We start from the raw sequence: 15,141 nt of genomic DNA on the forward strand, positions 1-15,141 counted from the left end.
AAATAGTATGTAAATTTATATAATAAATAATTTTAACTGTATATTAAAATTTTAACATCATCATAAATTAGTTTATATATATAATATACAGTAATTTTATTGTATTCTATCATACATATTATATTATAAAAAGTATTCTCTAATTTAAGCGTAGTTAAGCATAGTTAAAATAAATTAGTATTAAAATATATAAATATAAAAATTGTGTTCAAAGTATATAATATATAATTATATGATTTTGTGAAAATAAAAAATATTTAAATTACGCTGAGCTAAAATATCAATGTTCCAATAATAATTTAAAAATTGATTGAAAATCTATAAAATATTAAAATATAATATGTAATAAGAAATATTAATAATATTAAAATAAATGCGTATTTAGATATAAAAATGTACTCTAATAATAAATAAATCAAGATACGATATCGTATAAAATTTTTCTATTGTGATGTATATTTTTCCAATATGATATAAAAACAAATAAATTTTCGAATGATAATTCGAAATTTATTTAATAAAATATTCAAGCAACTAAGTTTAATCAAAATTACGTGAAATGTATATCGATCTCTTTTTCTTCTTTCTGATACTTTTATAATGCCAGCATAAACCTAAAAAGTGGAGGGGAAAGATATTAAGAACACAGGCGACCTCTGTTGTGGCAACGGTCATGCATCTAACTATGCATTGCATTGCTGTTGAAAATGGCGTCAGGCTCGGAGCTGCCAGAATATTCATCCCCAGCAAAACGACGAAAAGTTGACGGCATCGGTTATAGTGGTACCAGTAGCCAGAAACCTGATTTCCAAGATTGTGAGACATCGCATGATATCCCCAATGAAGATCCCGAAGGTATTTTGACAAAAATATGGTCAATTCATTAATGAAATTTACAAGATTGCAAGATGGCGGTTAAGAAGGCGTCCGCTTTCCTTGCGTTGGTTATCGTTCGTTCGTAGTTGATTGAAGACAAGAGCCGCCATGACAGTTTCTGTGTATGTCGCATATCTAAGTAGCTTCGTAGTTCATTTTTAATTTTATCGAGTATGTAATTGCGATGTTACCAAATTTTTATTTTGCTCCAATAAAATTACTTGTTAATTAACTGTAATTTTTGAACTGCTTCCTAAAACACATTCTTTATAGAAGTGACCATTTGTGCGAAAATTCACAGTGAAAATAGAAAAACTAATCTCAGTGCAAAGGTGTACAGTATATTCGATGGACGTTCACAGATGGCATGATTTTCATTATACACGAACGATACGTGCTGTTGTATCTGATTTAATGGCACCCCGCCAATTTTGAACATTTTCAAAATGATTTATTGTGATGAAATTTATCTTAAATGTGTTTTTATTCATATGAATATTACTTTCTATATTATAATATCTGGTAAACCTAAAAGATATCTAAAAGATTGCTTTTACATGGTAAAATTAATACAGAAAAAAGAAAAATCAATGGAAATAGGAAAAAAAGAAAAAAGTACGAGTTTTTATCTTAAATAGTTCTTTAGTCTTCAATTATTTTTATAATAAAGAAGTATATAGTTAATATTATTATAGAGACATATGGTGGAGATAGTGGATTCAATGAATTAAGTGATGAATCCAAATCAACTTCTATTTCACCGGATGCTACAAACTTAATGACAACCCCATCACGAATTGATTCAACTAGTGATGACACTGGTTGCCTGTAAGTTTTATTTATTATTTATAATATAATATCCATAATTTATATATTTTATATTTTGTTATTAATAATCGCCAATCATTATATTTATATAAATTATTGCAATATGAGAAAATTGGTTTATTTCTTATACATTTCAGAATTGATACTGCAGATGAGAAGGATGAAGTATCATCAACAGTTTCAAATTTATCTGATTTATCAGGACTTTCTGATTTTTCTGGTGAAGGAGATATCAATCATCAATGGAGAAATGCATCTTCATGGGTTCAGAAGCAAATGTTGATAGGTGCTGATCCTCGAAATCTTTTACATCATCTTCTCATGGATTCTACTCAGATTCCAGAACAGGTTGATGATTTGACTCTTTGGAAGGTATACAAGAGGAAATTTTCATTTCAATTTAATAATCAAAATATTGCAAAAATTTAAGTTTTAATTTTTGAATGTTTGTTATCAAATATTTTGTTTAATTATATTTCAGATTATAATAAATATGATGTCAGAACCACCACGCCGACAAAAATTAAGACATATAAATACTTTGACAGATGTTGTCAGATTGATACGTAATAGTAACAGAATAATAGTTTTAACTGGGGCAGGTGTAAGTGTTAGTTGTGGAATTCCTGACTTCAGAAGTAGGGATGGTATTTATTCTAGATTAGCACAAGATTTTCCAGATTTGCCAGATCCACAGGTGATGCAGCTTTAAATATTTCTTTTGATTTAATTTATTTATCAGTTTATCAGAGATAGAATATTTGAAATCATTTAATCCTTTGCACTCGAGAAGTGACTTTCAAGAATTATTTGATTTAATGCAATAATTCGAAAAGTGATTTCAGACATCACTTGAATTAATGCGGTAACTCGAACAGAGACAATATTTATTTGTTTGATTTTTTTAGAATATTGCTTCATGAATAATTTCCTAAGTTCTTTATATATAATTTTATTAAGTATAAAATAATACACTTTCAAATAGCTAGATTTTCTTATTTCAAATTAAATTGTGATCGCGAATCAGATTGAGTTTTCGGTATTAGTTCGAGCTTGACAATAATATAGAAATATTATTTTCAAAGTTTTTGAGTTTTGTAAGCATGGAATATGATAATGAAATCAGTTCAAATGAAAATAAATTTGATTTTTCGTTGAACAACAAAATTATTTCTATACATAAAGTAATTGACGATAGAGAGAAGAAAAATAATAGAAGAAGATAGAGATGAAGTAAGAAATATAAGAAAGCGAAAAATAAGAATAATAGACAGTGAATATGAAAGCGATAATGATATCGCAAAAGATACAGAAAGTTCAGAATGGATAACGTGAACAGAATCGGAAGATATATCACGAAGAATATAGTTTGTATCTAATAAAAAATCTGTAGAACTGCAAATATCATAAAAGAATTGAATTTTTTTAAGTTGTTTACTGATGAATTCATTAATGAAATAGTGCGCGAAATATATATAAATTATGCTACAAAAAATTAGAAGGAAAGTATTACTACATGTGTGTATATATATTTTCAATATGACGAACTTAGCATGATGTGATCATTGAAGAATTCTGGGGATTTATTGGATAATAAATATAAATATATATGGATATATGGATATAAATAATAAATATGGGAACTATGGCATTGGGAAATTTAATAAAATATTGATCAAGGAATAATGTTACATTCCTTTTTATTCAAATATATCACATTCAGAAATAGATTCAGTCAGATTTTTTGAATATTTTATTTGAAAACAATTTCGATACAATATATAAATCTAAGAACATAGTTGTAATTAGTTCCTCAACATTAATTTCATAAATTTAAAATTCTTAAATTATTTTATATCGAGAGAACAGAATTTATTATCAAATTCGAATATCATTTGTTATCTATAATCCAAAAAAATCAATCATAGAATATTAGAATTTACATGATAACAGGTAGAAACAGTGACTATGTTTGTGATATTTTACTCTATTATGGAGCTTTCATAAGAAAGAAATTCATAAGATTTGATCTTCCAGTATTAATCAAAATTCTATTACATAGAATTTTTTATAGAATATTGTTAGATAAAATTCCTGATGTTTAAGGACACCATATGTTCACAGATCGATATTATATAAGTAATACCTTGGTTCAAGAATTATGCAAACTGAAATGCCATTTAACAATTCTAATAAATAATTTGCCAAATAATAAAAAATAAATTTATAAAAAAATATATAAATAATAAAAAATGCATGGTAGCATATTGTAAAGATTATATTTTAATTCTGGCATTATTGAAAGATAAAATTATTGAAAAAGATTGTCACTTCATCACTTGGGATAATGGAATAACTCTCATAAAAAAGATTTTACGAGATAGTATTGAAGTTACTATAAAAAAAACCTAATATTATTATAAACTACATAAAATATGGGAGGCATTGATCAAGCAGATCAGTATGCTTTGATATATTATTTTCTAAGAAATGATAGCATAAACTATTTTTTTCGGATTTAAAGTTATATTTAATCAATTCATATATTTTATATAAATCAATAAAAAAACAGAGAAACAAAATAAATGACTTAATCATTTGCAATATATAAAAACTTTAGTTGATCAATTGAGAAATTTTCGCCAGATTCGTGATCGAGCTTCTATTTCTTCTTCCAATTTCTGTTGATGAAATCCGTTTGAATGGAAAGTTGAACGGTATTCTAACAGGAGTTAAGAAGGATTGCAAACTTTGTTCTCAACGAAAAACACCAAACAATATTTTACTGCGATACTTATCTTGACAAATTGAAAATGTATCTTGGTCATTGTTTTATAAAATATCATAAAACAATAATATAGAATTTAATATTTAATAAATTTTCTTCTTTGATATGTAAAAATATTAAAATATAAAAATTATATATTAATTTGTATGCGAAATCATTTTAAGTTAACTCATTTTAAGAAATTCACTGAAAATTATCTCGAGTTGTTGATTCTGCCGAGCAAAAAAAGACCTCGAGCGCAAAAGGTTAAAATTTAAAAAATTTCAAATTTTCGTTTACAACTTCTAAAATTTAAATAAAAAATAATTTGTATAAATTTATTTTTATTTCATCAATAAAATTTTGCTTTACTAATAATTGAATTTATGTTCAGATTTTAAATTTATTTTAATGAAATTATAATTTCACCAATTGTTAATAGATTATATAAAGAAAAAATAAAAATTAAATGTTTTGCAAGCGAAAAAAATGACTATTATTATTATTATTATTGGCCAATTATTTATGAAACTAAATTTGAAGAATCCTAGAAAGAAAATTTTAGATAATTTTACATAAAAATCTTCAAAATAATAATAAAAGAAATTTCGGTTTTAAAAGTTTTTAAATATTACGAAATTTCAAATTCGAATCTTACGAATCCAAAAATCAAATTTCGATCCATCTCTTAAATTTCGTTTTTTGTATATTAATTTTAATTTCTTTTTTTCATACATTTCAGGCTATGTTTGACATTAATTATTTTAGTCAAGATCCAAGACCATTTTACAAGTTTGCACGAGAAATTTATCCTGGACAATTTAAACCAAGTCCTTGTCATAGGTTTATAAAAATGCTTGATAAACAAAAAAAACTTTTAAGAAATTACTCACAAAATATTGATACATTAGAACAAGTCGCAGGCATTGAAAATGTGATTGAATGTCATGGTGAGTGATATGTATGATGAATGAATATATGAATGAATAGAAAAATTAAATTTTTCGTTTTAAAATTAAAGTAAATCTTTATATATACTATATTTAAGGCTCCTTTGCTACTGCATCGTGTACAAGATGTAAATATCAAGTGAAAGCTGATGACATTAGAGAGGATATATTTTCCCAGAGAATACCATTGTGTCCAAAATGTCGAATTAACACTTTGCCTCCCATTTTGGAGATTAATCTTAACGAAAGTTATAAAGGTAATTATATAAACATAGATACTTTTTTAGCGTTCATTGATGTTGTATGGTCATTTTGTATTGATTGCCAATTTCTCTATGGTGTGGAAAATTAGCTACCTAGTGATAGTTTTTGCTATTAGTCTTTCCTATAGCGCGTCGCGAGTCAGTGGCCATGAGAGAACATTATCTACTCTTTACGGAATACATCTTCGCTAAATGATGTTGCCATTTACTCTGATCTACGCATAAGTTGATACATCAATTGTAACTACGAGTAAAACCTTGGCTTGTTTATAAGCATATAAGGTAAAATTTTAAAAGTTGCATCAAGTTACCCGTGCGTGCTGTTTAGCCAGATTTGCGGGGTACAATTTGTGATACGCCGTTCAAAAATTTTTGAAACTAAACAAATACGATGTGTTTACAATTGAGTAAAACAGACAGCGCAATCTGCTACGGCTAACGGAAAATATGCTTAATAGAACAATTTTCATTAGAAATTTTCATCATTTACAGATTTAGTGACACAAGGTATAATGAAACCAGATATTGTTTTCTTTGGCGAAGGACTTCCGGATGCTTTTCATGATGCTATGGCTAAAGATAAAGATGAATGTGATCTTTTAATTGTAATTGGATCGTCATTGAAGGTCCGACCAGTAGCATTAATACCTTCTTCTATTCCATCTCATGTTCCACAAATCCTTATTAATCGAGAATCATTGCCACATTTAAAATTTGATGTTGAACTCTTGGGAGATGGTGACATTATTATAAATCAATTATGTCATTTGTAAGTATCATTTATGATTATATCATTTATGATATAATATAATATATCATATACTTATATATATATGTTTATGTTCTTAAAGAATGGAGAACAGTTACAAAGAAGTATGTTGGAATGATACAATACTTAAGGAAACAACACAATTATTAGCATTGCGTTATGTAACAGATGATACTTGGGAACAAAGTCAAGATACATCATCAAATACCATATTATCACGAGACAGTGTGGAAATTAATTTTAAAGCACATGATCCTCAATCTATTGAAAGTCAAGATAATCTTATGATTCACAATAATATTGTAGAACATTATGAAGAGAATATGAATGTGCGTATTTCACCTTTCTGCAATGATCATACCAATAGCATAGAAGAAAAATTCAATCTTTTAGGAGAGAGTCCTAAAAGAAGATTAGGAGAATCAAGCGTAGAAAGTAGCCCAAAAAGAATGAATTTTGGTAGCAATTGTGTATTACATTTTAATACATGTCCTTCAAAGACAGAGACTATTTCAGAGAGTTCGATCGATTATAAATTTCATACAGTTTCTGTAGAATCTACATCGAAAGATATTGGGAAAATTTATAGTTTAGAAGAATGTCAAGTATTTCCAAGAATAATAGAAATCTCTTCGGAAAATGCATTATTAGATTCTACTTTAAAGCCACATCATTGTGTAGAAAATAGAACATCTTTAAAAATGAATAATGATTATTCAACAATGAATTCTACTGAAATTGAAAAAACGAATTTTAAACCGAGACAAGCTTCTATCGATTCTGCACTAGACTCCGGTGTAGGTGACAGTTGTAATAGTGTCGACAGTCACGAAGACAAAAATAGCAAAGAAGAATTAAAAAATGGAACATTAAATCAGCATTGTTGGCATTCTAAAATACGAAAAAGTCTTGCTGAAAGATTACCAGGTATATAAAAATTATTAATTTGTTCTCTTTTAGTTTTCTTTTTTTTTTTTTTATTATTTCTTTTACGTTTAAATAAAGAATAATGATAAATGTAAAAATAAGATATTATTTTTTTGCAGAAAATTCTTATTATCAGTTGGCACCAGGAAAATACATATTTCCTGGAGCAGAAATATATTCAGATCCTGAAGAATACGATCATTGTTCGCTTTCTATAAATTCTGAAAGTTCGGATAGCGACAGTGATTCTTCATCCATAGATGAAGAAGAAGATGATGAAGTTGAAGAGGAAGAGGAGGAGGAGGAAGAAGAGGAACAAGAGGAGGAAAATGAGAGGAACGAAAATCAAATTGAGAATAATGATGATAAGCTGAAAGAAAAACTAGGTATGAAAAAAGAAGGCCATGAAGAGGAGAATAATGAGAAAAATATTAAAGAAGATATAAAAGGACATAGAAAAATAGAAACAAAGAATGATAAAATAGAGAAAGAAAATAATCAACGAAAAATAATGGAAAGAGAAGATGAAAGAAGAAACATAAGTAAGTTTCATAATGAGAATATTTTAGAAAATTAAAAAAAAATGTAAGTTTGTTATTAAATGAAAAATAATTACTATAAATTAAAGTGATTGGTGTTAGAAAAAAAAGAAAATTAATACAGATTCTAATACGTAACGTGACTGAAAATATAAAATGGACAACAGCAAATTATTCATGCAATGATATACATGACTTAGGGTAAATTGCATCTGAAAAGTAACGATTTTAATTCTTACTACTTTTATCAAACTTGCTTATTTGATGAAGCAAATGATAAATAGTTGAAGGAAAGTGCAATTTTTACCATGTTTCACGTATACATACAATCTTTACATGCGTAAAGAGATGAAAAAAGAGACTCCTAATATAAGTAGGATTCATGTTTATCTTTTACCAAGATTTATTAAAGATTTTTTAAATAAGCTACATTTTACAGTGAACTAGTCACAGAACATTAGAAGTTACTGTGAATCATAATTTTGTAGTTATGATAGAAATATAGCAATGGTAAAATTTTTGTTATTAAATGGAAAACTTCTTTACAAAAGATGTTTTCAATAAGCTTGTTTGCAAAAAGTTCTCCAAAAATACCTTATAATTTTTATTTTTAAAAAGTACAAACTGAATAATATTTTCAGTGAATTTAATAATTTGCATAATTAAAAATAAGCATGTTCATATATAAATGATTCAGAGAGATAAAACATAATTAAAAAATTTGTATCGTTCGATGATCACAGATACAAATACTGACGAATATATTTGCGATAATTTTCTAATAAGCAATTAAAGATTTGTAAAAAAAAATTTTTTTAGAAAATTCTAAAAAAAAAGTTGAAAGTAAATCTTTAAAAAAAAAAGATGTAAAATTGCAATTTTACAAGTCCAAGCAAAAAAAGTAAGATTATCCATGACTTACTTATGATAGATGCTATAATTTTTTCTCTTTTTTTTTCTTTCTTTTCTTAATTTTGTATATAATGTTTGATATTATTTTTTTGATTTTTTCTTTTTTTCTTTTTTTTCATTTTGTCATTTATTAGTGTTAAGAGTCTGGGAACCAATGTTCGAAATGGATTTGATTCGAGAATATAATTCGTAAATATTTCACATAAAAAAAAAAATAGATTATAGTCATTTAGAATATTGTGCAATTATAGAAAGATAAAAATAATATAGTATATTACGCGATATATTCTCGAGAAAAAAAATAATATATACAATGAATAATAAATATATGAGATAAAACAATACACGTCAGTGTTTGTTCCATTGAAATAAAAATTTAGATCGGTATAACTGAAAAGAATAAATTCTTTTCAATTTAAAATATTTTACAATATGTATCCAAATTAAAATATGCAAAATTAATTTTTATAAAGAATATTTAATGAAAAATGACAGTGAATCTTTTTTTTAATAAGAAAGAAAATTCCAAGATAATTAGTATTTGTTTTAATATTGTAACTACTTTTACTTATTATTATTTCATTCTTACAATTTATATTATTATAACATGCTATTATTAATTCTTTTGCTATTATATTTTACTCATGCAGAATTATTATTAGTAATTATTTATGTTTTGTAAATTATTGTATAAGTTAGAGAAATCGAAAGAATGTCGAGTGTTGATGATCGCGAATTATGTATTTTTGATGCTTCATTTGATAGTGTATATGAAAATATGAACAAAAGTATTAATTATGTCACAAGACTTGTAGAAAGAAGTACATTAATGTGTTTGAAGTAACGCATTAAATGAATAGAGAATGGTGTTATGTGTATGTGTATGTGTATGTATGATATTATGTTGTGCGTGTTATATATATAATTATAAAACATTTTCAAAAACTATAAAAAAGGTGCTCTGTATAATATAAAATTTTAGCATTGGAAAATGAGAGGAAGAAAAAGAAAGGAAATTTGAAAATGGCAAAGACAAATACACTCTATAGATTTAAGTTTTAGCAATAAGTATCAATTATCAATTATCAGTTTCAAATACAAAATTAATCGCGATCATATTGTAGCAAAGATGTTTAGATTCGTTAGATTTGATTCTTTTTCTCTCTCTCTCTTTTTTTTTTTTTTTTTTTTTTTTTTTTTTTTTTTTTTTTTTTTCTCTCCATTAGAGCACGGGTGAATGTACAAAGCAATGTTGGATAATTTTGGCATTGCATATTATTTTTATATGGATGAGAATGTGAGTAAAATGAAATAGAAAGAAAAAAAATATAAACATGCAGAATTAACTCATTAAGAACTAACATTGCGTTAATGCAACATTTACAGTTTTTTTGTTTTTTAGTTAATATTACATACATAATTAAATTTTGTTTTTTAATATTATAGTTATAAAAGAAAATTTTAAGAATTTGCTTTATAATACTAATAATTTTTTTCAATATTATTTTTGCTTTCTTAAAAATTCTAAAATTTTATAAGTTTGGATAAATGTAATATTTATAAGTATTATGATGATATATATTCTTTTTTAAATCATGAAAATTTCATTTGTATTTTTATTTTTTGTAATAATTTTCTATAAATTATCTGTTGTTTTAATATATATTTTGTACTTTGACAAAATATATTATATTTTATATATAAAAATATATTTTATTTTCTTTTTTTATTAATGTTGTGTTTGTGCAACTTTTATGTAATATTTCACTGCATAGTCCTTAATAAGTTAAACAAAAAAAAAAAAAAAAAAAAAAAAAAAAAAATAACGTATGATAATCTTCGAGAAATTGTACGTAATGAATTTAAATCAAATGTGTGTATGCATCACGTGAATATGTGTAAGCATGCGTATATGTGTATATAAGATCGATGTCCTTTTGAAATGTATTGTCACCATTTTCACTAGGAAGAAATAAGTAAAATTTATTATTATTACTCTAGAACAAAATATTTCCAAAAGTCGTAATGCATAAAATCTAAAATGAGTATCCATATATGTATATTGATTATAGATAGTAAACAAATGAGATTAGTAGATTATCAAAAATAACTCAAGATTTATTAAATACGTTTTCAACGCGTGACGTAAAGTTTTATTTTTTATTAGCAAAACATATAAAAATATAATAAGAAAACTATGAACATTGAAAATTTTTAGAATGATTGAAATAAAACAATGAAAGAAGGAGAGAAGGAGCGAGTGAGCGAGCAAGAGAGAGAGAGAGAGAGAGAGAAAGATTCATTTGAGAATTTAAAACAAAAATTTAATTTCTTACGAATGTAGTTAGCTTATAAAATATACAAGATATATCTTCTGCGCTATGTACAAATAGCTTTATTTATCATTATTTTGCAAATCGATATGCAAAAAGTATAAATTAGAAATTATTTTTTAAAAAGCTATACTTTATTTTTATTTATTTAAAATTCATATAAGTAGATAAATATATAGATAGATAAGTTGATAAAAAATAAATAAATACATAAATAGATAAGATAGATAACAGGTACGCATATAGACAAATAGACAAATATACAAAGTGGACACCAGGCAAAAGGAGATAGGATAGATAAAGAGCAGACAAATAGGCACACAGAAACAAAAAAATATAAAAGAAAAATTAAGATACATATAGGTATTACGTATGCTGCACGCAATATACATACATTTTGTGTGTATGCAAAAATATATTGAATGCACAAACTGTGTATATATAAATATACATATACACTTTAAATGTGTATAAAAAATTAATTTTAATCGATACTAAACATTTTTCATAACTTTTGAAACTTAATTCCTTTCTCTCTGTTAATCGACTAGCATAATTGCATTGTATCTTTTTTTAATATAATTTTCATGTATATGATCTGTTTTTAATGGATCGTTCATTTTATTCTTGTATTTTATTCTTAAATTTTTTTTTAGTTTTCAGTTATTTAAAGAAAAAAAAAGAGAAAAAATAACGAATGATAAAATATGTTTTATGCATTTACATTATAATTTAAATATATTACATACTGTCGATTCAGAGAGAAGCATTGCAAGAATTCGACAATCATGCCAACTTCTTTTTTTCATGTACTAACTTTTTGTATAAATGTGTCACATGTAAATATTTATTATTTCTACTGTATGATGAGAATATTAAATCGTAATCGCTTCGGCTGACTAGTGAATTATTATGCAATATTTGTTTTTTTTCCAAGTTGGAGTATAAAATCAAAACATTTACATAATAATACTATATTATTGCTTATATCTATTTTGCTTATATATTAACAAAATAATGCTAAATAGTTTTTTTTTAAATATTATTCATTGTTCAGCCGATCCGAAAGAATGCGAGATGCAAATTTTTGGATTTTTTATAATTTGTTATTTAATATAATGGATGTTATAGAAATGTTTTCTATATTTAAAGTTATAAGTTTTCTGTTTTTTTTTGGTATTATTAACGTGTAAGCTTATATCTTAAATTAAATACTTTTTTATGATAATAAAATGACTTGTTACTTTGTTTTATATAACACTTACACTCTCTGTAATCCATTTTGAGTTAAAAATTTAATTCCTATTATTCTTGTTATTATTAAAAGTAATAGTTGTTAATATATATTGAATAATAATAGTTGTTAATATTATATTGAATAATGAAAAAAAACATATAGATTTTAAGTAAGAAATTGAAAAAAATATTTAAATGATATAAAATGTATGAAATAAATTCAATTATAATGCAAAATTTTTTGAAAATCAAATAATTTTCAAATTTTTAGCAATAACAATAAGAATTGTTATTATAATATATCTAATCTTAAAACTTGACCTTTTCTACTTTAAAATGTTGAACAAGCGATAAAAATATTGAAGAATACATTTAAAAAAATGAAACATAAAAATGAAAGAGTTAATTCTTTAAATAATTCTTATGAAAGTAAATGGTTGTTAATAAATTAGAGAATAATGAATATATACAGCAGGCAAGATTGATTCTATTTGTTTGCTTGCTTATATGTTTGTTTATTTATTGTGTGCATATGTATGCGTGTGCGTGTATATATATATGTATATATATATATATATATATACTTATTTATTTATTTACTTATTTTATTTATTTATTTACTTCATTGTTGTATGTCATATAATATTTTTGTGTCGTATATTGCAATTATCATAAATCAAATTTGAAAATAGGCTTTAAATTATTATAACAATATATCTTAGATAATAATTGAAGCGCTCCCTGGAATCAATAGAGCTGAAAACTCTCGCAACAATTTTCACGAACTTTTATCGAAATTTATGCCTGTATATGTAGGGGACCGTTTCAATTACGATATCATCGCTATATATATATATATTGAACACTTGTTGAAATCCCCCCGTTAAGAAAGATTTTCAAATGTTCAATTAAAATGAACATTTCTTATATATATTATCGAGTGTTCATCTAGAATAGAATACTTAATACATCATACTAGTTTCAGCCGAAACAGCAGATGACGTTTACTATTTACCTTCCATTTCCTATAGTTACGTTATGCGTAATAATAACCATAATATAATGATAAACATTATTACCACCACAGAGCATTAATAGTGTTATAATAGCACTGTTGCTAGGGACGCATGAAGATATATTTATGTGACGGCGGCCCCACTACCTGTTTAATGCAATGAACGATACTCATTCATCCGAGTAAGATTCATTATACACATACATAATATTCAGTGTAGTATCATTACATTATATATTAACTCGTATCAGCATATTTTTCTTCATATTGTTTTTTTTTTTATTCTTCTCCTATGTTCTTCTTTTGCATTTAAAGAAGACCCTAATTGAACGATTTCGAGACATCCGTTGATTTTGTTTTGGCCAAGTATGTTGTATTTGTTTATAAAGTTAATTATGACTTTTTTTTTATTCATCGCACTTTCTTTTCTTTCACTCTTTTTCTCAATTGTTTCTCTTTATTATACTTTAACATAAACATTCTTGTATAATTTTCATAATTAGCGATCGCTTGTGATTGTTTTTCGCTATGATTTTTACTTCAATAAAAAATTAAAATGAAGAGAAATTAAAAAAATTAAACGCGAAATATAGCTATCATATATATTCGACATAAAATAGCAGAATTTCTGATATGAGATCATTATCAATTGTATCTGTTGTGACATATCGTAATATTTCTGTCGTTTTTTTTTTTTTAATAATACAAACCATATATATATAAAATAAAAATTATCATTCTTTTCCTTTCTTTTTCTTCTTTTTTCTCTTGTTTTAGATTTGATAGTATATGTGAACAGGAATATTCAAGGAAATGGCAATGAGAAGATACAATTGGATAAACGAGAAGCACACCTAAAAGGAAATGATATAGTATAGTAATAAAGAAATGTAATGATATAGTGGGAATTAGTGATAAGATGGTGATAGTAAGAAAGGGAAAGAAAAGGAAAATTATGTTCATGATATTCTGAAATTGGAAACAATTTTCCAAGTCTTTCGTTTCTTCTTCATTTTTTTTTCTTTTGAGATCAAAGTATATATTATCCAATCAAAAACAAAAATAACTCTTTTTGATACGACAATAATAATATTATTATTGTTATTATTATGTATTATTTAATCAATATAACATTATTTAGCTATTCCTGTGGTAAATCGAAGCTTTTATTTTCGCACGCAGGACAATTGAAACAAAGCTTTTTAATTTGATACACGAAATTCAAGGAACAGAAAAAAGGACAGGTTTTAATTCGAGATGTACTGCTACAGATGAAGCGAAAGCTGATGTAATTATCATATGCGCATCTGAATTTATTATGATGAATGTCTATCAAATATTGTAAAGTTTGAATCTTATAACTTGGATAAATCGATTCACCGAACGATCACCATAGGAAAAAGTTTTGTAAATTGTTCTCGACATTTCATAATATGTCAAAAAGTTGGTTAGACAATGATCCTGGAGTACAGAAGTAGTGTGATCGAAATATGATCGAAAACGAATTGAAAACTACTATTTTGTTTTGTTTCAATCTCACCTGACTATCTCTTTTTTTTTTTTTTTTTTTTTTTGCTTCACATTTTTCCACATCGTATTCAATATTTGCTTGTATTGCATAATTATATTAGACAATAGTAATAAGTTGTAAGGATTTACCATCTTAGCACCTAATGTGACAAATAATATGGAATCTGTTTTGTAATGGATATAATTAGGATAATAA

General features: G+C 25.2%; 1 protein-coding gene across 4 annotated transcripts; it reads left to right on the top strand.

Moving 5' to 3' along the window:
* The first annotated feature begins 472 nt into the window (after window positions 1-472).
* On the top strand, window positions 473-15,013 carry LOC122719977 (NAD-dependent protein deacetylase sirtuin-1). Of its 4 annotated transcripts, XM_043946312.1 has the most exons (11): window positions 719-855; window positions 1,150-1,491; window positions 1,572-1,704; window positions 1,842-2,076; window positions 2,186-2,401; window positions 5,214-5,421; window positions 5,520-5,678; window positions 6,177-6,453; window positions 6,536-7,380; window positions 7,500-7,922; window positions 14,193-15,013. In XM_043946312.1, the coding sequence occupies exons 2-11, from the start codon at window positions 1,323-1,325 to the stop codon at window positions 14,291-14,293; spliced, it is 2,766 nt and encodes a 921-aa protein (XP_043802247.1). In that variant the 5' UTR covers window positions 719-855; window positions 1,150-1,322; the 3' UTR covers window positions 14,294-15,013. The 4 variants fall into 4 exon arrangements, with proteins under 4 accessions (XP_043802248.1, XP_043802245.1, XP_043802249.1 ...); XM_043946313.1 differs by lacking the exon at window positions 1,150-1,491 and having other exon boundaries at window positions 473-855; XM_043946310.1 differs by having other exon boundaries at window positions 717-1,491.
* Window positions 15,014-15,141: the final 128 nt, after the last annotated feature.

This window comes from Apis laboriosa, unplaced genomic scaffold (genome assembly GCF_014066325.1).
Source record: "Apis laboriosa isolate Shangri-la unplaced genomic scaffold, ASM1406632v1 scaffold9_cov152, whole genome shotgun sequence".
In the NCBI taxonomy this organism is placed as follows: domain Eukaryota; kingdom Metazoa; phylum Arthropoda; class Insecta; order Hymenoptera; family Apidae; genus Apis; species Apis laboriosa.

Bases quoted from the DNA above. Each gene is read 5' to 3' on its own strand.
- LOC122719977 (XM_043946310.1), top strand. From the start codon at position 1,323: ATGATTTATTGTGATGAAATTTATCTTAAATGTGTTTTTATTCATATG. The intron at 1,705-1,841 runs GTAAGTTTTATT...TATACATTTCAG, and splicing joins AGTGATGACACTGGTTGCCT to AATTGATACTGCAGATGAGA. The intron at 2,402-5,213 runs GTGATGCAGCTT...CATACATTTCAG, and splicing joins CAGATTTGCCAGATCCACAG to GCTATGTTTGACATTAATTA.